At 64.8% G+C, this 20,371-nt stretch overlaps 1 protein-coding gene and 1 long non-coding RNA gene across 3 annotated transcripts in view; one reads left to right on the forward strand and one right to left on the reverse strand.

Annotated features, from left to right (window-relative positions):
• The window catches only part of LOC140397823 (uncharacterized), a 137,171-nt gene extending 134,566 nt beyond the window's left edge, over positions 1-2,605 (reverse strand). For both annotated transcript variants that reach the window (XR_011937259.1, XR_011937255.1), the window contains exon 1: positions 1,953-2,605. This is a non-coding gene — a long non-coding RNA (uncharacterized lncRNA). The remainder of the gene's footprint in view (positions 1-1,952) is intronic.
• Positions 2,606-2,850: 245 nt separating this feature from the next.
• ivd (isovaleryl-CoA dehydrogenase) overlaps positions 2,851-20,371 on the forward strand; it is a 62,302-nt gene continuing 44,781 nt past the window's right edge. The window contains exons 1-2 of the mRNA XM_072486184.1: positions 2,851-3,148; positions 16,231-16,320. Of these exons, the coding sequence (XP_072342285.1) occupies positions 2,999-3,148; positions 16,231-16,320 (240 nt within the window). The 5' untranslated portion in view covers positions 2,851-2,998. The remainder of the gene's footprint in view (positions 3,149-16,230; positions 16,321-20,371) is intronic.

Raw genomic sequence — 20,371 nt, forward strand, 5'->3', positions numbered from 1 at the left:
ATAGGATCAGATCCCCTATTTTGACAGGTTTATAACCTGATATTCACTGTCCTACGTAATAGAAACCTTGTTGGTATTGGCGATACTCTGCTGCATCGTGCAGACTATGGCGACTAAGAAAATGGAGAAGGAGAGCCTACCGTGAGTTATGGTCAGGGTAGAGGCCATGAAAGGAGTGCTCCCCAGGTCAGGGAATGGAAAGCAACGTAGTTATGTGATCCTTCACGCTAGGATCACAAGGAGGGCGTGTAGCCACCTAAATTGGCCTATTCCCGATTTAAAATGGCGAACGGCAAAGGCTGATGGGAAAGTCAGCCAACATAGACAGAAACTAGCAGCTACACGTTTGCTGTGTATTCACCTCTGCAAAGGCCAGACAACATCGATACCAGCGACCATCAGCATAACAAAGTAGCAGCCATCTGCATACTGATGAGCAATCCCCGGGAACAATAAGCAACATTTTGGACACACAAAGCAAAGCCAGACGCCTTGGCGCCAGCAGGAGCCAACACAAAGGAGGTGAACGACCACCTCAAGACCGCCCATCGATCAGGGAACCGCTCCAGTATTGGAGAAAATCGAACCAAGCGATTGGGACAAAGTCCAATCACTTGGGACCAGGTACAGGGTCCGCCCCGAAAGGCGGGAAGCCCCTGGGGACTATAAGGGTTAAGCCCCAAGTTCAAATCGCTCTCTCTTCAGCTCTCTTCACCTCTGCGCCCTGCCCGGGTCACCCAGCAACACGAACCAACATTGACCGTGACCAGTGCAGTGACTCCCGACAAAGTAAGTCTTAATTCAACGCTCGCTACGAGATAGGCGCTCCTAGCTACCCCATTCCGTACCAACTTCGAATCCCGCAGACTCAGAACCCGAACGAAAGGCCATTTGTTCCCCTGACCTGGTGGGCCAGTCCGAAGTTAAGTATAGGCCTGTTAGTTGTAGAAGTAGCTTAGACGTAGAATTTGTGCATGAGTAGCGATTACGGTGTATAATAAATGTGCTTGGATTTAAATCTTACTAATCGGTGTATTGGGTTATTGATCATTACTTGGACTTGAACCTCGTGGCGGTATTATAAAGATACCAGGCGACTCGAGAGCAAAGGTAATAAAACAGAGCAATTGAACCAAGGAGAAAATCAGCAACACTACCTAGTGCTTTGGTGTGGCTAGATGACATAATGGAGTTTTTGCACTTTGAGAAGGTCAAATACACCATGAAATGGCCAGCTGAATGGTTCTACTGGAAATCAGGAGCTGCATTTTCATTTATATTGTATTTCAAGGAATTCACTGTTGGTGTCGGGGGGAGGGGGAGAAGAGTTAATAAGGCGGGCTTGGTTACTATATTATTTTCTTTGTTTAGATTACTGTTGTTGTTTGGATGTTTTGTACTTTTTGGTATAAAATGACAAAAGCTTAATAAGAGTATATTTTTTTTTTAAAGCAAAGGCAGCGACATATGTGCCTTAAAACTACAGACTCAACATCACAAGACCTTCAAGCTTGTTCCTTTTCATGAGCTCCAGTGCAGAAAACCTACCTCTTAGTAATAAGACTACAAACAAATAACTTGGTGAATGGCTGAAAATCCACCTCTTCGAAGGAGCCCTACAACTGATTTTCAGCATCGGTTACTGAATTCATCTAACTACACTTCAAGAGTGGAAAACAACCTCATCTTCCCAGGTCTGCACTGAGACAAGCCAATCACATGGCTTAAGGAACCATTCCTTTGTCTGTAGCAGTGCACCATCCTCTTTAACTGTATTTTCCTCAAGTTTGTGTGCGTGAGTGTGGTGAATGAGATAACATTAAATGAACACATGAATGAATAGCCCTCTTCAATTAAACCCAAGGCTTGACGCAGGGTATACAAACTGACCATACACTCAAGAGTTAAGGAACACAAGCATTTTCTTTTTCATAAATGCACTGATTACTTACAGTAAGAAAAGAGAACCAGAGTTTCAGTTCTCTTTCATCATTGCCTGCAACAGAGGACGCAGGCAGCAGAATTTTGGATGACTTTAGGTTTACAAGGGGTTCACAACAGCAGCCACCATGAAACCACAAGTGAAGATACTCAACTGCAGGGGTTTCAAACTTCTTGCAAGAACTTTTGCAGATGTGCAAACCTGGAATGGCTGGAACCCAATTGGCAAACCTGCTGCAATTCTAATCATTGGTGACTTTTCTCCTTCCAAATACAAATTGATAAATGTTGGATCCTTTCGAAATCACATTATGGGTTTTCAACCAGGGTCATTTCTCAGTTGGCAGCTTGGGGTGCAGGCCTGTATTGGTGTCTCTAGATTTTCAAGCCCTGGGGTCGGAACCACGATCTTTGACAAAGGGTCATCTGGATTCGAAACGTTAGCTCTTTTCCCTCCCTACAGATGATGCCACACCTGCTGAGATTTTCCAGCTTTTCTTTTTCGTTTCAGATGCCAGCATCCGCAGTAATTTGCTTTTATCTTTAAGTGTAGCTAAGCTGCCGCTCCGCGCTGGGGCCAGGAGAGACCCTGTCTGCCGCTCCGCGCTGGGGCCAGGAGAGACCCTGTCTGCCGCTCCGCGCTGGGGCCAGGAGAGACCCTGTCTGCCGCTCCGCGCTGGGGCCAGGAGGGGCCCCCAGACTGCCGCTCCGCGCTGGGGCCAGGAGGGCCCCCCAGACTGCCGCTCCGCGCTGGGGCCAGGAGAGACCCTGTCTGCCGCTCCGCGCTGGGGCCAGGAGGGGCCGAGATGTCGCTCCATGAATTAAAACTGTTGGAATTCCTCAGCAGCATCTGTGGAGAGAGAAACATATATAATGTTTCGATTCTAACATAAATTTACTTCAGAAGAGTCCACGCTCCCGAACAACGTGTTACAGGAAGTGAGGCGGGTTGTGCCCCAGCTCTTGGGGTCCGCTGTATCCGGAAGTGGTTGAGGGCCTGTGTGTTGTCTTGAATACCGTTGTCCTGCACGCAGCTCCCGGCCTCTGGTACTTGGCTATGGCAGCTCTCCGTGTGCTCCGCGGCCCTTTGCTGACACTCAGCCGGCGGCAGGCCGACTTCCGAGCCCTCTGCCCCGCTCACAGGCTCCAGAGCAGCCTACATTCCGTCGATGATGTGATTAACGGGCTGACCGAGGAGCAGAGACAGGTAACCAGCTATTAACCAGAAAGGTAACCAGAGTCCGGTACCTGGCTGCTAGCCAGAGTCAGATAGCCAGGAGCTACTCAAAAACAGGTATTCAGCTGCTAACCAGAGGCAGGTTATTGACAGCTAAGCAGAGGCTTGGAAGTAACCAGACTCGGGTAAATGGGTGATAACCAGAGGTAACAAAATAGAAAATATCGGAAGTTGCCAGCAAAACAGACATAATCTGAGGAGGGAGAAATGGAGTTAGTGCTTCAGTCGATGATCCTTCATCAGGACTCGAGAAAGTTAGAAATATAATACTGTAGGTTTTCCGCAAGTACAGAGGTGGGGAAGAGAGAAAGAACAAAAGGGAAGGAAGGTCTGATAGTTTGGAAGGCTGAGCAAGAAAGATGAACTGACAAAAGGAATTTTAAAAAATTTGTTCAAGGAATATGGCATTGCTGGTTCGGCTAACATTTACTACCCATCCAATTACCCTTGAGACGGTGGTGGTGAACCACTTTCTTGAACCACTGCAGTTCATGTAGTGTAGGTACATTCACAGTACTGTTAGGAGACAATGTTAACAGGACAAATAAAGAAATAAGAAATGGGTCCAGGAGAGGTGTAAATAGGCAGAAACATATCAACAGTTCCCACCTGAATAAATCTGAGCCGGGGTTATGAGCAGAAATAGCTGAACTCCTGTGTTGAGCCCAGAAAATTGTAAAGTGCCTAATGGTAAAGTGAGGTGATGTTCCTTGAGCTTCATTGGAACAATGTAGGAGGCCAAGGACAGAGTGGTCAGAGTGGGAATGGGAGGAAGAATTCATATGATCAGCAATCTCATGGATATGCTTGCGGACTGAATGGAGGTATTCTGCAAAGGGATCTCCAATCTGTGTATGGTCTCCTATGTACAGGAGACTACATTGTTACCAGCAAACTCAGTACACTAAATTCAAAGAAGTATTAGCAAATGGTTGTCACAGCTGGAAACATCTTGGCTGTGACACCCATTCAGAGCCAAATTGCTTTTTACCTAGTCTCGTATGTGACAAATATTTATTTGAATGAGTTACTCCGCAGTGGTGCCTGGAAAGCCGTACTCAGCAAGGAGACCCTATCTTACATCATCTAGCTTTACAGATTTGGATACTTATGTGGTTGTTTTTAACTGGCGCAGATGCGATGGGCCGAAGGGCCTTTTCTGTGCTGTAGACCTCTATGAAATGGGAAAGTAGCCAGGAGGAACCAAATGCTGCTCAGATGAACGGGGCCTGATATTCAGGATTTTTTTTTTTTAAAATGACTGATAATTGAGTGTTGCTAGTAAGGTTTTCGCATGGGGAACACAAGCCTTCCTAGAATACACCGTAACTGTGATCTTGCCAAATCAAAGACTTGGGTTATGTGGCGTTCAACCCTCCAACTTACTATAACATCTTTATGACTTTTATAGATTTTTAAGCAGGATGAAAATTGGGGCAAGGTCAAATAAATACATTAAAAATTGTATAAACATAGGGCGGCACAGCTGCCTCATAATAATATAATAATCTTTATTGTCACCAGTACGCTTACATTAACACTGCAATGAATTTGCTGTGAAAAGCCCCTAGTCGACACATTCCGGCACCTGTTAGGATACACAGAGGGAGAATTCAGAATATCCAATTCACCTAACGCCACGTCTTTAGGAACTTGTGAGAGGAAACCGGAGTGCCAGGAGGAAACCCAGGCAGACACAGGGAGAATGTGCAGACTCCACACAGACTGACCCAAGCCGAAAATCGAACCTGGGACCATGGTGCCGAGGACCCAGGTTCGATCCCGACCCCGGGCCACTGTCCATGTGGAGCTTGCACATTCTCCCCGTGTTTGCGTGGGTTTCGCCCCCACAACCCAAAAATGTGCAGGTAGGTAGCATGGCCATGGTAAATTGTCCCTTAATTAGAAAAATGAATTGGGTACTCTAAATTAATGGGGGAAAAATAGTATTATCGTTTTTGGATGGTGATTTTTTAGGTAGTTAATTAGAGAACTGGATAATGACCTTGACTGAATAGTCAGGACTGGTGAGGCAAGTGAAGGTTTTTTTTCAAATCATTCTGGAGCCTGCAGGATATTTTTCATTGGTTGTGGGGCGTGCTGTTGTTTGAAGTTTATCATTGGCTGGCTGTGGCAAGCTGACCCCTGAACTTTCTTGAATGTCAGAATGCCCTCTATGCTTGGTTTACTAAGGGTTGCTCATAACAGATCCTTTAAGACCCACTTTTATATATTAATCACTTTGTTGCAGTTTGAAAAATCAAAATGTTTGTTCAGAGGTCCACAATATAAAATGTTTAAAAAATTTGTGAAGCCAATTCTCTATGATTTCAATTATTTCCCTCACCCACAGGTTCTATGATTCCTGCCGCCAACGCTGCCCCCCCACCCGCCTCCTTCCCCCCCCCCACCCACCTCCTTCCCCCCCCACCCACCTCCTTCCCCCCCCACCCACCTCCTTCCCCCCCCCACCCACCTCCTTCCCCCCCCCACCCGCCTCCTTCCCCCCCCCCACCCGCCTCCTTCCCCCCCCACCCGCCTCCTTCCCCCCCCACCCGCCTCCTTCCCCCCCCACCCGCCTCCTTCCCCCCCACCCGCCTCCTTCCCCCCCACCCGCCTCCTTCCCCCCCACCCGCCTCCTTCCCCCCCCCACCCGCCTCCTTCCCCCCCCACCCGCCTCCTTCCCCCCCACCCGCCTCCTTCCCCCCCACCCGCCTCCTTCCCCCCCCACCCGCCTCCTTCCCCCCCCCACCCGCCTCCTTCCCCCCCACCCGCCTCCTTCCCCCCCCACCCGCCTCCTTCCCCCCCCCACCCGCCTCCTTCCCCCCCCACCCGCCTCCTTCCCCCCCCACCCGCCTCCTTCCCCCCCCACCCGCCTCCTTCCTCCCCACCCGCCTCCTTCCTCCCCACCCGCCTCCTTCCTCCCCACCCGCCTCCTTCCCCCCCCACCCGACTCCTTCACCCCCACCCGCCTCCTTCACCCCCACCCGCCTCCTTCACCCCCACCCGCCTCCTTCACCCCCACCCGCCTCCTTCACCCCCACCCGCCTCCTTCCCCCCCCACCCGCCTCCTTCCCCCCCCACCCGCCTCCTTCCCCCCCCACCCGCCTCCTTCCCCCCCCACCCGCCTCCTTCCCCCCCCACCCGCCTCCTTCCCCCCCCACCCGCCTCCTTCCCCCCCACCCGCCTCCTTCCCCCCCACCCGCCTCCTTCCCCCCCACCCGCCTCCTTCCCCCCCCACCCGCCTCCTTCCCCCCCCCACCCGCCTCCTTCCCCCCCCACCCGCCTCCTTCCCCCCCCACCCGCCTCCTTCCCCCCCACCCGCCTCCTTCCCCCCCCACCCGCCTCCTTCCCCCCCCACCCGCCTCCTTCCTCCCCCACCCGCCTCCTTCCTCCCCACCCGCCTCCTTCCTCCCCACCCGCCTCCTTCCTCCCCACCCGCCTCCTTCCTCCCCACCCGCCTCCTTCCCCCCCACCCGCCTCCTTCCCCCCCACCCGCCTCCTTCCCCCCCACCCGCCGCCTTCCCCCCCCACCCGCCGCCTTCCCCCCCCACCCGCCGCCTTCCCCCCCCACCCGCCGCCTTCCCCCCCACCCGCCGCCTTCCCCCCCACCCGCCGCCTTCCCCCCCACCCGCCGCCTTCCCCCCCACCCGCCGCCTTCCCCCCCACCCGCCGCCTTCCCCCCCACCCGCCGCCTTCCCCCCCACCCGCCGCCTTCCCCCCCACCCGCCGCCTTCCCCCCCACCCGCCGCCTTCCCCCCCACCCGCCGCCTTCCCCCCCACCCGCCGCCTTCCCCCCCACCCGCCGCCTTCCCCCCCACCCGCCGCCTTCCCCCCCACCCGCCGCCTTCCCCCCCACCCGCCGCCTTCCCCCCCACCCGCCGCCTTCCCCCCCACCCGCCGCCTTCCCCCCCACCCGCCGCCTTCCCCCCCACCCGCCGCCTTCCCCCCCACCCGCCGCCTTCCCCCCCACCCGCCGCCTTCCCCCCCACCCGCCGCCTTCCCCCCCACCCGCCGCCTTCCCCCCCACCCGCCGCCTTCCCCCCCACCCGCCGCCTTCCCCCCCACCCGCCGCCTTCCCCCCCACCCGCCGCCTTCCCCCCCACCCGCCGCCTTCCCCCCCACCCGCCGCCTTCCCCCCCACCCGCCGCCTTCCCCCCCACCCGCCGCCTTCCCCCCCACCCGCCGCCTTCCCCCCCACCCGCCGCCTTCCCCCCCACCCGCCGCCTTCCCCCCCACCCGCCGCCTTCCCCCCCACCCGCCGCCTTCCCCCCCACCCGCCGCCTTCCCCCCCCACCCCGCCGCCTTCCCCCCCACCCGCCGCCTTCCCCCCCACCCGCCGCCTTCCCCCCCACCCGCCGCCTTCCCCCCCACCCGCCGCCTTCCCCCCCACCCGCCGCCTTCCCCCCCACCTCCCGCCGCCTTCCCCCCCCACCCGCCGCCTTCCCCCCCCACCCGCCGCCTTCCCCCCCACCCGCCGCCTTCCCCCCCACCCGCCGCCTTCCCCCCCACCCGCCGCCTTCCCCCCCACCCGCCGCCTTCCCCCCCCACCCGCCGCCTTCCCCCCCCACCCGCCGCCTTCCCCCCCACCCGCCGCCTTCCCCCCCACCCGCCGCCTTCCCCCCCCACCCGCCGCCTTCCCCCCCACCCGCCACCCGCCGCCTTCCCCCCCACCCGCCGCCTTCCCCCCCACCCGCCGCCTTCCCCCCCCACCCGCCGCCTTCCCCCCCACCCGCCGCCTTCCCCCCCACCCCGCCGCCTTCCCCCCCACCCGCCGCCTTCCCCCCCACCCGCCGCCTTCCCCCCCCACCCGCCGCCTTCCCCCCCACCCGCCGCCTTCCCCCCCACCCGCCGCCTTCCCCCCCCACCCGCCGCCTTCCCCCCCACCCGCCGCCTTCCCCCCCCACCCGCCGCCCTTCCCCCCCACCCGCCGCCTTCCCCCCCCACCCGCCGCCTTCCCCCCCCACCCGCCGCCTTCCCCCCCCACCCGCCGCCTTCCCCCCCACCCGCCGCCTTCCCCCCCCACCCGCCGCCTTCCCCCCCACCCGCCGCCTTCCCCCCCACCCGCCGCCTTCCCCCCCCACCCGCCGCCTTCCCCCCCACCCGCCGCCTTCCCCCCCCACCCGCCCGCCTTCCCCCCCACCCGCCGCCTTCCCCCCCACCCGCCGCCTTCCCCCCCACCCGCCGCCTTCCCCCCCACCCGCCGCCTTCCCCCCCACCCGCCGCCTTCCCCCCCCACCCGCCGCCTTCCCCCCCCACCCGCCGCCTTCCCCCCCCACCCGCCGCCTTCCCCCCCACCCGCCGCCTTCCCCCCCACCCGCCGCCTTCCCCCCCACCCGCCGCCTTCCCCCCCCACCCCGCCGCCTTCCCCCCCCACCCGCCGCCTTCCCCCCCCACCCGCCGCCTTCCCCCCCCACCCGCCGCCTTCCCCCCCCACCCCGCCGCCTTCCCCCCCACCCGCCGCCTTCCCCCCCCACGCCGCCGCCTTCCCCCCCCACCCGCCGCCTTCCCCCCCACCCGCCGCCTTCCCCCCCCCCACCCGCCGCCTTCCCCCCCCACCCCGCCGCCTTCCCCCCCCACCCCGCCGCCTTCCCCCCCACCCGCCGCCTTCCCCCCCACCCGCCGCCTTCCCCCCCCACCCGCCGCCTTCCCCCCCACACCCGCCGCCTTCCCCCCCCACCCGCCGCCCTTCCCCCCCCACCCGCCGCCTTCCCCCCACCCGCCGCCTTCCCCCCCACCCGCCGCCTTCCCCCCCACCCGCCGCCTTCCCCCCCCACCCGCCGCCTTCCCCCCCCACCCGCCGCCTTCCCCCCCCAACCCGCCGCCTTCCCCCCCACCCGCCGCCTTCCCCCCCACCCCGCCGCCTTCCCCCCCCACCCCGCCGCCTTCCCCCCCACCCGCCGCCTTCCCCCCCACCCGCCGCCTTCCCCCCCCACCCGCCGCCTTCCCCCCACCCGCCGCCTTCCCCCCCACCCGCCGCCTTCCCCCCCCACCCGCCGCCTTCCCCCCCCCACCCCGCCGCCTTCCCCCCCCACCCGCCGCCTTCCCCCCCCCCACCCGCCGCCTTCCCCCCCACCCGCCGCCTTCCCCCCCACCCGCCGCCTTCCCCCCCACCCGCCGCCTTCCCCCCCACCCGCCGCCTTCCCCCCCCACCGCCGCCTTCCCCCCCACCCGCCGCCTTCCCCCCACCCGCGCCTTCCCCCCACCCGCCCGCCTTCCCCCCCACCCGCCGCCTTCCCCCCCCACCCGCCGCCTTCCCCCCACCCGCCGCCTTCCCCCCCACCCGCCGCCTTCCCCCCCACCCGCCGCCTTCCCCCCCCACCCGCCGCCTTCCCCCCCACCCGCCGCCTTCCCCCCCCACCCGCCGCCTTCCCCCCACCGCCGCCTTCCCCCCACCCGCCGCCTTCCCCCCCACCCGCCGCCTTCCCCCCCACCCGCCGCCTTCCCCCCCACCCGCCGCCTTCCCCCCCACCCGCCGCCTTCCCCCCCCACCCGCCGCCTTCCCCCCCACCCGCCGCCTTCCCCCCCACCCGCCGCCTTCCCCCCCACCCGCCGCCTTCCCCCCCACCCGCCGCCTTCCCCCCCACCCGCCGCCTTCCCCCCCACCCGCCGCCCTTCCCCCCCCACCCGCCGCCTTCCCCCCCCACCCGCCCGCCTTCCCCCCCACCCGCCGCCTTCCCCCCCACCCGCCGCCTTCCCCCCCACCCGCCGCCTTCCCCCCCACCCCGCCGCCTTCCCCCCCACCCGCCGCCTTCCCCCCCCACCCGCCGCCTTCCCCCCCACCCGCCGCCTTCCCCCCCCACCCGCCGCCTTCCCCCCCCACCCGCCGCCTTCCCCCCCACCCCCGCCGCCTTCCCCCCCACCCGCCGCCTTCCCCCCCACCCGCCGCCTTCCCCCCCCACCCGCCGCCTTCCCCCCCACCCGCCGCCTTCCCCCCCCACCCGCCGCCTTCCCCCCCACCCGCCGCCTTCCCCCCCACCCGCCGCCTTCCCCCCACCCGCCGCCTTCCCCCCCACCCGCCGCCTTCCCCCCCCACCCCGCCGCCTTCCCCCCCACCCGCCGCCTTCCCCCCCACCCGCCGCCTTCCCCCCCCACCCCGCCGCCTTCCCCCCCACCCGCCGCCTTCCCCCCACCCGCCGCCTTCCCCCCCACCCGCCGCCTTCCCCCCCCACCCGCCGCCTTCCCCCCCACCCGCCGCCTTCCCCCCCACCCGCCGCCTTCCCCCCCACCCGCCGCCTTCCCCCCCCACCCGCCGCCTTCCCCCCCCCCGCCGCCTTCCCCCCCACCCGCCGCCCTTCCCCCCCACCCGCCGCCTTCCCCCCCACCCGCCGCCTTCCCCCCCACCCCGCCGCCTTCCCCCCCACCCGCCGCCTTCCCCCCCCACCCGCCGCCTTCCCCCCCACCCGCCGCCTTCCCCCCCACCCGCCGCCTTCCCCCCCCACCCGCCGCCTTCCCCCCCACCCGCCGCCTTCCCCCCCACCCGCCGCCTTCCCCCCCCCACCCGCCGCCTTCCCCCCCCCACCCGCCGCCTTCCCCCCCCACCCGCCGCCTTCCCCCCCACCCGCCGCCTTCCCCCCCACCCGCCGCCTTCCCCCCCCACCCGCCGCCTTCCCCCCCACCCGCCGCCTTCCCCCCCACCCGCCGCCTTTCCCCCCCCACCCGCCGCCTTCCCCCCCCACCCGCCGCCTTCCCCCCCACCCGCCGCCTTCCCCCCCCACCCGCCGCCTTCCCCCCCACCCGCCGCCTTCCCCCCCACCACCGCCGCCTTCCCCCCCCACCCGCCGCCTTCCCCCCCACCCGCCGCCTTCCCCCCCACCCGCCGCCTTCCCCCCACCCGCCGCCTTCCCCCCCACCCGCCGCCTTCCCCCCCCACCCGCCGCCTTCCCCCCCCAACCCGCCGCCTTCCCCCCCACCCGCCGCCTTCCCCCCCCACCCGCCGCCTTCCCCCCCACCCGCCGCCTTCCCCCCCACCCGCCGCCTTCCCCCCCCCACCCGCCGCCTTCCCCCCCACCCGCCGCCTTCCCCCCCACCCGCCGCCTTCCCCCCCACCCGCCGCCTTCCCCCCCACCCGCGCCTTCCCCCCCCACCCGCCGCCTTCCCCCCCACCCGCCGCCTTCCCCCCCACCCGCCGCCTTCCCCCCCACCCGCCGCCTTCCCCCCCACCCGCCGCCTTCCCCCCCACCCGCCGCCTTCCCCCCCACCCGCCGCCTTCCCCCCCCACCCGCCGCCTTCCCCCCCCACCCGCCGCCTTCCCCCCCCACCCGCCGCCTTCCCCCCCACCCCGCCGCCTTTCCCCCCCACCCGCCGCCTTCCCCCCCACCCGCCGCCTTCCCCCCCACCCGCCGCCTTCCCCCCCACCCGCCGCCTTCCCCCCCCACCCCGCGCCTTCCCCCCCACCCGCCGCCTTCCCCCCCACCCGCCGCCTTCCCCCCACCCGCCGCCTTCCCCCCCACCCGCCGCCTTCCCCCCACCCGCCGCCTTCCCCCCCACCCGCCGCCTTCCCCCCCACCCGCCGCCTTCCCCCCCACCCGCCGCCTTCCCCCCCACCCGCCGCCTTCCCCCCCCACCCGCCGCCTTCCCCCCCCACCCGCCGCCTTCCCCCCCACCCGCCGCCTTCCCCCCCCACCCGCCGCCTTCCCCCCCCACCCGCCGCCTTCCCCCCCACCCGCCGCCTTCCCCCCCCACCCGCCGCCTTCCCCCCCACCCGCCGCCTTCCCCCCCACCCGCCGCCTTCCCCCCCCACCCGCCGCCTTCCCCCCCACCCGCCGCCTTCCCCCCCCACCCGCCGCCTTCCCCCCCCACCCGCCGCCTTCCCCCCCACCCGCCGCCTTCCCCCCCCACCCCGCCGCCTTCCCCCCCCACCCGCCGCCTTCCCCCCCACCCGCCGCCTTCCCCCCCCACCCGCCGCCTTCCCCCCCACCCCGCCGCCTTCCCCCCCACCCGCCGCCTTCCCCCCCCACCCGCCGCCTTCCCCCCCCCACCCGCCGCCTTCCCCCCCACCCGCCGCCTTCCCCCCCCACCCGCCGCCTTCCCCCCCCCACCCCGCCGCCTTCCCCCCCCACCCGCCGCCTTCCCCCCCCACCCGCCGCCTTCCCCCCCACCCGCCGCCTTCCCCCCCACCCCGCCGCCTTCCCCCCCACCCGCCGCCTTCCCCCCCCACCCGCCGCCTTCCCCCCCCACCCGCCGCCTTCCCCCCCACCCGCCGCCTTCCCCCCCACCCGCCGCCTTCCCCCCCCCACCCGCCGCCTTCCCCCCCACCCGCCGCCTTCCCCCCCACCGCCGCCTTCCCCCCCCCACCCGCCGCCTTCCCCCCCACCCGCCGCCTTCCCCCCCACCCGCCGCCTTCCCCCCCACCCGCCGCCTTCCCCCCCACCCGCCGCCTTCCCCCCCCACCCGCCGCCTTCCCCCCCACCGCCGCCTTCCCCCCCACCCGCCGCCTTCCCCCCCACCCGCCGCCTTCCCCCCCCACCCGCCGCCTTCCCCCCCACCCGCCGCCTTCCCCCCCCACCCGCCGCCTTCCCCCCCACCCGCCGCCTTCCCCCCCCACCCGCCGCCTTCCCCCCCACCCGCCGCCTTCCCCCCCACCCGCCGCCTTCCCCCCCCACCCGCCGCCTTCCCCCCCCACCCGCCCGCCTTCCCCCCCCACCCGCCGCCTTCCCCCCCACCCGCCGCCTTCCCCCCCACCCGCCGCCTTCCCCCCCACCCGCCGCCTTCCCCCCCACCCGCCGCCTTCCCCCCCACCCGCCGCCTTCCCCCCACCCGCCGCCTTCCCCCCCCACCCGCCGCCTTCCCCCCCACCCGCCGCCTTCCCCCCCACCCCGCCGCCTTCCCCCCCCACCCGCCGCCTTCCCCCCCACCCGCCGCCTTCCCCCCCACCCGCCGCCTTCCCCCCCACCCGCCGCCTTCCCCCCCACCCGCCGCCTTCCCCCCCCACCCGCCGCCTTCCCCCCCCACCCGCCGCCTTCCCCCCCACCCGCCGCCTTCCCCCCCACCCGCCGCCTTCCCCCCCCACCCGCCGCCTTCCCCCCCACCCGCCGCCTTCCCCCCCACCCGCCGCCTTCCCCCCCCACCCGCCGCCTTCCCCCCCCACCCCGCCGCCTTCCCCCCCCACCCGCCGCCTTCCCCCCCACCCGCCGCCTTCCCCCCACCCGCCGCCTTCCCCCCCACCCGCCGCCTTCCCCCCCCACCCGCCGCCTTCCCCCCCACCCGCCGCCTTCCCCCCCCCCACCCCGCCTCCTTCCCCCCCCCCACCCGCCTCCTTCCCCCCCCACCCGCCTCCTTCCCCCCCCACCCGCCTCCTTCCCCCCCCCACCCGCCTCCTTCCCCCCCCCACCCGCCTCCTTCCCCCCCCCCACCCGCCTCCTTCCCCCCCCCACCCCGCCTCCTTCCCCCCCCCCACCCCGCCTCATTCCCCCCCCCACCCGCCTCATTCCCCCCCCACCCGCCTCCTTCCCCCCCACCCGCCTCCTTCCCCCCCCACCCGCCTCCTTCCCCCCCCACCCGCCTCCTTCCCCCCCCACCCATCCTCCTTCCCCCCCACCCGCCTCCTCCCCCCCCCCCCACACCCCCAGCCCATCTCCTCCCCCCCCCCCACCCCACCCCAGCCCGTCTCCACCCCCCACCCCCACCCCAACCCGTCTCCTCCCCCCCCCACCCCAGCCCGTCTCCCTCCCCCCCCCACCTCAGCCCGTCTCCTCCCCCCCCACCCCAGCCCGTCTCCCTCCCCCCCCCCACCCCAGCCCGTCTCCTCCCCCCCCCCACCCCAGCCCGTCTCCTCCCCCCCCACCCCAGCCCGTCTCCTCCCCCCCCCCACCCCAGCCCGTCTCCTCCCCCCCCACCCCAGCCCGTCTCCTCCCCCCCCCACCCCAGCCCGTCTCCTCCCCCCCCCCCCCACCCCAGCCCGTCTCCTCCCCCCCCCACCCCAGCCCGTCTCCTCCCCCCCCCCCACCCCAGCCCGTCTCCTCCCCCCCCCCCACCCCAGCCCGTCTCCTCCCCCCCCCCCACCCCCAGCCCGTCTCCTCCCCCCACCCCCCACCCCAGCCCCGTCTCCTCCCCCACCCCCCCACCCCCAGCCCGTCTCCCTCCCCCCACCCCCCACCCCAGCCCGTCTCCTCCCCCCCCCCCCACCCAAGCCCGTCTCCACCCCCCCCCACCCAAGCCTGTCTCATCCCCCCCCACCCAAGCCCGTCTCCTCCCCCCCCCCCCACCCAAGCCCGTCTCCTCCCCCCCCCCCCCCACCCAAGCCCGTCTCCTCCCCCCCCCCACCCAAGCCCGTCTCCTCCCCCAAGCCCGTCTCCTCCCCCAGATCATCTCCTCCCCCCCCAAGCCCGTCTCCTCCCTCCCCCCCCCCAATCCCGTCTCCTCCCCCCCCCCCCCAATCCCGTCTCCTCCCCCCCCCCAGCCCGTCTCCTCCCCCCCCCCCCCCCAAGCCCCGTCTCCTCCCCCCCCCCCAAGCCCGTCTCCTCCTTCCCCCCCCCCAAGCCCGTCTCCTCCCCCCCCCCCAAGCCCGTCTCCTCCCCCCCCCCCAAGCCCGTCTCCTCCCCCCCCCCCCAAGCCCGTCTCCTCCCCCCCCCCCCAAGCCCGTCTCCTCCCCCCCCCCCCAAGCCCGTCTCCTCCCCCCCCCAAGCCCGTCTCCTCCCCCCCCCCCCCAAGCCCGTCTCCTCCCCCCCCCCCCCCAAGCCCGTCTCCTCTCCCCCCCCCCAAGCCCGTCTCCCTCCCCCCCCCCCCCCCAAGCCCGTCTCCTCCCCCCACCCCCAACCCGTCTCCCTCCCCCCCCCCCACCCCATCTCCTCCCCCCCCCCCCCCCCCCCGTCCTCTCCTCCCCCCCCCCCCCCCCCAGCCCGTCTCCTCCCCCCCCCCCCCCACCTCAGCCCGGCTCCTGCCCCCCCCCCACCCCAGCCCGTCTCCCTCCCCCCCACCCCCACCCCAGCCCGTCTCCTCCCCCCCCCCCCCCACCCCAGCCCGTCTCCTCCCCCCCCCCCCACCCCAGCCCCGTCTCCTCCCCCCCCCACCCAAGCCCGTCTCCACCCCACCCACCCAAGCCCGTCTCCACCCCACCCACCCAAGCCCGTCTCCACCCCACCCACCCCCCGTCCTCCACCCCACCCACCCAAGCCCGTCTCCACCCCACCCACCCAAGCCCCGTCTCCACCCCACCCACCCAAGCCCGTCTCCTCCCCCCCCCCCCACCCAAGCCCGTCTCCTCCCCCCCCCCACCCAAGCCCGTCTCCTCCCCCCCCCCACCCAAGCCCGTCTCCTCCTCCCCCCCCCCCCCCACCTCAGCCCGTCTCCTGCCCCCCCCCACCTCAGCCCGTCTCCTGCCCCCCCCCACCCCAGCCCGTCTCCTCCCCCCCCCCACCCCAGCCCGTCTCCTCCCCCCCCCCACCCCAGCCCGTCTCCTCCCCGCCCCCCACCCAAGCCCGTCTCCTCCCCCCCCCCCCCCACCCAAGCCCGTCTCCTCCCCCCCCCCCCACCTCAGCCCGTCTCCTGCCCCCCCCACCCCAGCCCGTCTCCTCCCCCCCCCCCCCCCACCCCAGCCCGTCTCCTCCCCGCCCCCCCCCCCCAAGCCCGTCTCCTCCCCCCCCCAAGCCCGTCTCCTCCCCCCCCCCCAAGCCCGCCTCCCTCTCCCCACCCCGCCTCCTGCCTCTACTTGATGCCATCCTGCAGCAGTAAGGCTCTGATTGGTTACACAGCAGAGGCAGTTTGGGAATCGCTTGGGTAAACCAATGTCCTTTCAGCCCATGTGCCTTCACTGTGTCCCATCTTCTTTTTAATTTATAAAAGTGGAATATCATGTCTAATCTTATGGGGGGAGTGGGGGGCAGGGATGCGGTAGGTAGAGAGTTCCAGGACGAGTTATTGTAGGGAGGTGCTTGATTGAGGGAGCTGATTGATAAACCTAGACTTCCATTCAATGCAGTGTGATTCTCCCAGTCGGATCTCCCTCTCTCACCCTACATAGATGTTAAAGATAAACCACATTAGTTTTTTAAACAACCATTAAACTTCAGAATTGATACTATTGCTTTGCCTTTTCCTTCTTTGCTCATTAGCTTCGTCAAATGGTTGAGAAATTCTGCCAGGAGCACCTTGCTCCCAAAGCCCAGGAGATTGACGAGAAGAATGACTTCCCAAATTTGAAGGTAAGTCCACACTGTGTAGCTCATGCCCCGTGTATGAATCATTGCTTACAGCTGAAAGTTTAAAACTAGACATGGATAAAATCCGAATATATCAAAGTTCCCATTGATTAAGACGAACCAAAGTTACAACTTTTAGTGATTTGTGGACTTACACTTCCAAATCCCTTTGCTCCTCTACCCTATTTAGGTTGCTGTTTTCAAGTAATATATTATTTCTTTATTTTTTTTCACACAGCTCTGTAGATTCTTCCTTTTCAGATAATGATGCATTTCCCTCCTGATTGCCTCAATTGACCCTGCCTCCACCACACATTCGGGCAGCACACTCCAGATTCTAGCCCCTCACTGTATAAGTAAATCCTTCTTCATGTTGACGTTGCTTCTTTTGCAAATTCCTTTAAATCTATTCCCTCTGGTTCTCCACCAACGGGAACAGTTTTTGCCTACCTACTCTGTCTAGACCCCTCATGATTTGAGGAAATTCCTTAATTTTGACCCAGCGACAGTGAAGGAATGACAATAAATTTCTACGTCAGGATACTGAGTGATCTGGAAGGGAACATTCAAATGGCGGGGTTCCCAGGTATCTGCTGCTCTTCTCCTTTTAGATGGCAGTGGTCGTAGGGTTGGAAGTTGCTGCTTAAGGAACCCTGGTGAGTTCCAGCAGTGCATCCAGTAAATGGTAAACACAATTGCCACACTTCGTCGGTGGAGGAGGGTTTGAAAGTATGTGGAAGGGGGAGCAATCCAGTGGGCTGCTTTGTCCCAGATGGTGTAGATCTTCTTGAGTGATATTCGAGCTGCACTCATCCAGGCAAGTGGAGGGTAGTCCATCACACTCCTGTATTTATATGGCTAGTCCAGTTCAGTATGTGGTCGGGTAACCCTCTAGATGTTGATAGTGTGGATTAAGCAATGGTAATGGAAGGGCAGCACGGTAGCACACGTGGCTAGCACTGTGGCTTCACAGCGCAAGGGTCCCAGGTTTGATTCCCCCCTGGATCACTGTCTGTACGGAGTCTGCACGTTCTCCCTGTGTCTGCGTGGGTTTCCTCCGGGTGCTCCGGTTTCCTCCCACAGTCCAAGGATGTGCAGGTTAGGTGGATTGGCCATGATAAATTGCCCTTGGTGTCCAAAAAGGTTAGGAGGGGTTATTGGGTTATGGGGATAGGGTGGAAGTGAGGGCTTAAGTGGGTCGGTGCAGACTTGATGGGCCGAATGGCCTCCTTCTGCACAGTATGTTCTATGTATCTATGAATGTGAAGGGGCGATGGTTAGATTCTCTCTTGTTGGACATGATCATTGCCTGGCACTGTGTGGGACGAATGTTACTTGCCACTTGTCAGCCCAAGCCTGGATATTGTCCAGGTCTTACTGCATCTGGTCATAGACTGCTTCAGTATTTACGGAGTGGCGCTGGACATTGTGCAATCAACAGCGAAGATCCTCACTTCTGACCTTCTGGTGTAAGGAAGATCATTGATCATGGGGCTGGTTTAGCTCAGTGCGCTAAACAGCTGGCTTGCGATGCAGAACAAGGCCAGCAGCGTGGGTTCAATTCCCGTACCGGCCTCCCCGAGCAGGCGCCAGAATGTGGCGACTAGGGGTTTTTCACAGTAACTTCATTGAAGCCTACTTGTGACAATAAGCGATTATTATGATGAAGCAGCTGAAGGTGGTAAGACACTACCCTGAGGAACTCCTGCAGTGATGTCCTGGCTGCGAGATGATTGACCTCCAACTCTAAATTCTGACTGCATGACCATATCCCTCTTCCTAACTATATTGGTACCTATGTGGACCACAAATGCTGACTGTTCATTCTCCCACCTCTGGGTGATCTGCAAATCTTCAATGACACCCTTGACCCTGGAAAAGCACATCCTCCTTGATTCACATTTGTAGCCACAGAAACATCGGTTTGTTTCTGCATTGGTTCTTTCTGGAACTCCCAAAAACTACTGTTCACTTTCAAATTGTCAACCATTTTAAAATTTCTGGCCCACTCAGTGGTTCCTGGTGTGGTTTTGCCCTGGTCTTTGCACTTGTAATGCCCCTGTGGAACTGTTCTCTTGAATACTTTTGGGAATTAGCTGTCATTATCTTCAATAGTTCGTGAACTTTTAACAGCTTTGGTAACAAGCTCTTCTAAACAAGTTACCGCACAGCTTAAGGTCATTGCAATCAAGGTTCCTGTCTATATGCTGTAATTGAAAATTGCTGTAATGAAAAGCTTATCCTTTGACTCTCTTTCCATTAATTAAGTGGTTCTTCAGGGATCTGTGTTCTCCCCCTCTATCCCTTCCTATCATTAACGGTCTGCTCTCATCTTCCAAAACTATCCACGTTTTTGCTGATGATTGCATTATACATTCAACAGCTTCCTTCAGATTATGCAGGCCCTTAGCACTCAATACCCTCTGTGCTGGCAGTGCATCAACTGAATCTCTGTATCTTGATCTCTTCTATATCCTTCATACAGTATCTTTGTATTGTTTCCAAGTGTGATGAACTGCTACCAGTTCTTATCCTTGGCTCAACCCTTTTCCGTATCTTTGTACCTTGACCTCACTGTCACCTCTATTCTCAAACCAAACGCACATTTACATTATTGCTAAAGTTGATTCCCAGGAAACCTGGGGCGCAATTCACCCAAATGTGAACAAAGTTCCATAGCGGGCTTGTTCAGCCGTGTGTTTCCTGGCACTCGCAGTGCTGAGAAACACATGGCTATTCAATGCATCTTGTGTTGTATAAGGGGCCTCGATGGGTAATGCACAGTCTCGGCCGCGCATAGCCCCATTTTGTACAGTGGAAGGTTCTGCTCGCTAGAACTCCCCAGTATAGTGAGAGATTGGGACGTCATCTTCGAGGCCCCCGAACGCTCCCCGACCTCCAAACGCACTATGGGAGAGTCCCCGGCCCCAACACCCACACAGGGCTTCCCTCGGCAGTGCCCATGCCAGCTGGCAATGCCACCTGGGCAGCTTGGAAGTGCCAAGCTGGCACCCAGATGGCACTGCCAGAGTGCCCAGGTGGCATCAGCCGTGCTGGGGCACCACCCTGCCCAAAGGGTATGCAGCTGGGGGCTTCCCATCCTCTGGGAGACCCCCACGAGTACCGTTCCGTCTGGTCTCCATTTGTGGGGGCAGCACGGTAGCACAGTGGTTAGCACAGTTGCTTCACAGCTCCAGGGTCCCAAGTTCAATTCCCGGCTTGGGTCACTGTCTGTGCGGACTCTGCACGTTCTCCCTGTGTCTGCGTGGGTTTCCTCCGGGTGCCCCGGTTTCCTCCCACAGTCCAAAGTTGTGTAGGTTGGGTGGATTGGCCTTGCTAAATTCTCTTAGTGCCCAAAATGGTTGGGTGGGGTTACTGGGTTACGGGGATAGGGTGGAGGTGTGGGCTTGGGTAGGGTGCTCTTTCCAAGGGCCGGTGTGGACTCAATGGGCCGAATGGCCTCCTGCACTGTAAATTCAATGATTCTATGAAGGTCTCTGAGGCAATGGGGATGAATCCCAAAGCCTCGGGTCTCGCGGGAATCTCCACATAAGAGTGAGACTAACTGTCTCGCTCTAAATGCAGATTTGCCAACAAGTGATCCCACCTACAATGGGCAGGATTTACATTGCAACATCTCGCGAGATTGCGTTGGATCTTGAAAGGTATTGCGAGCCGGGTATTTCTCCGGAGCGGGGTCGATTGTCTTTTATTGGCCATACTATGCCGCAGTGAGCTGCCTTTCCGGCGCAGAGTGGCTTTTGGATCGTGCCTTTGATTTCCTCCTTTGTGCCAAACAGGTTTCCCCCTCCAAAGCTCTTAAACCTCGCAAAATGGGAAGGTTGCTCCTGTATCTGGTTAGACTTTTCTCTTATTCCTTGACAGGATACTTGAAAAGATCTCTCATAGAACTTACAGTGCAGAAGGAGGCCATTCGGCCCATTGAGTCTGCACCGACCCACTTAAGCCCTCACTCCCACCCCATCCCCGTAACCCCTCCTAACCTTTTTGGTCACTAAGAGCAATTTATCATGGCCAATCCATCTAACCTGCA

The sequence above is a fragment of the Scyliorhinus torazame genome, chromosome 2, assembly GCF_047496885.1.
Source record: "Scyliorhinus torazame isolate Kashiwa2021f chromosome 2, sScyTor2.1, whole genome shotgun sequence".
Classification (NCBI taxonomy): Eukaryota; Metazoa; Chordata; class Chondrichthyes; order Carcharhiniformes; family Scyliorhinidae; genus Scyliorhinus; species Scyliorhinus torazame.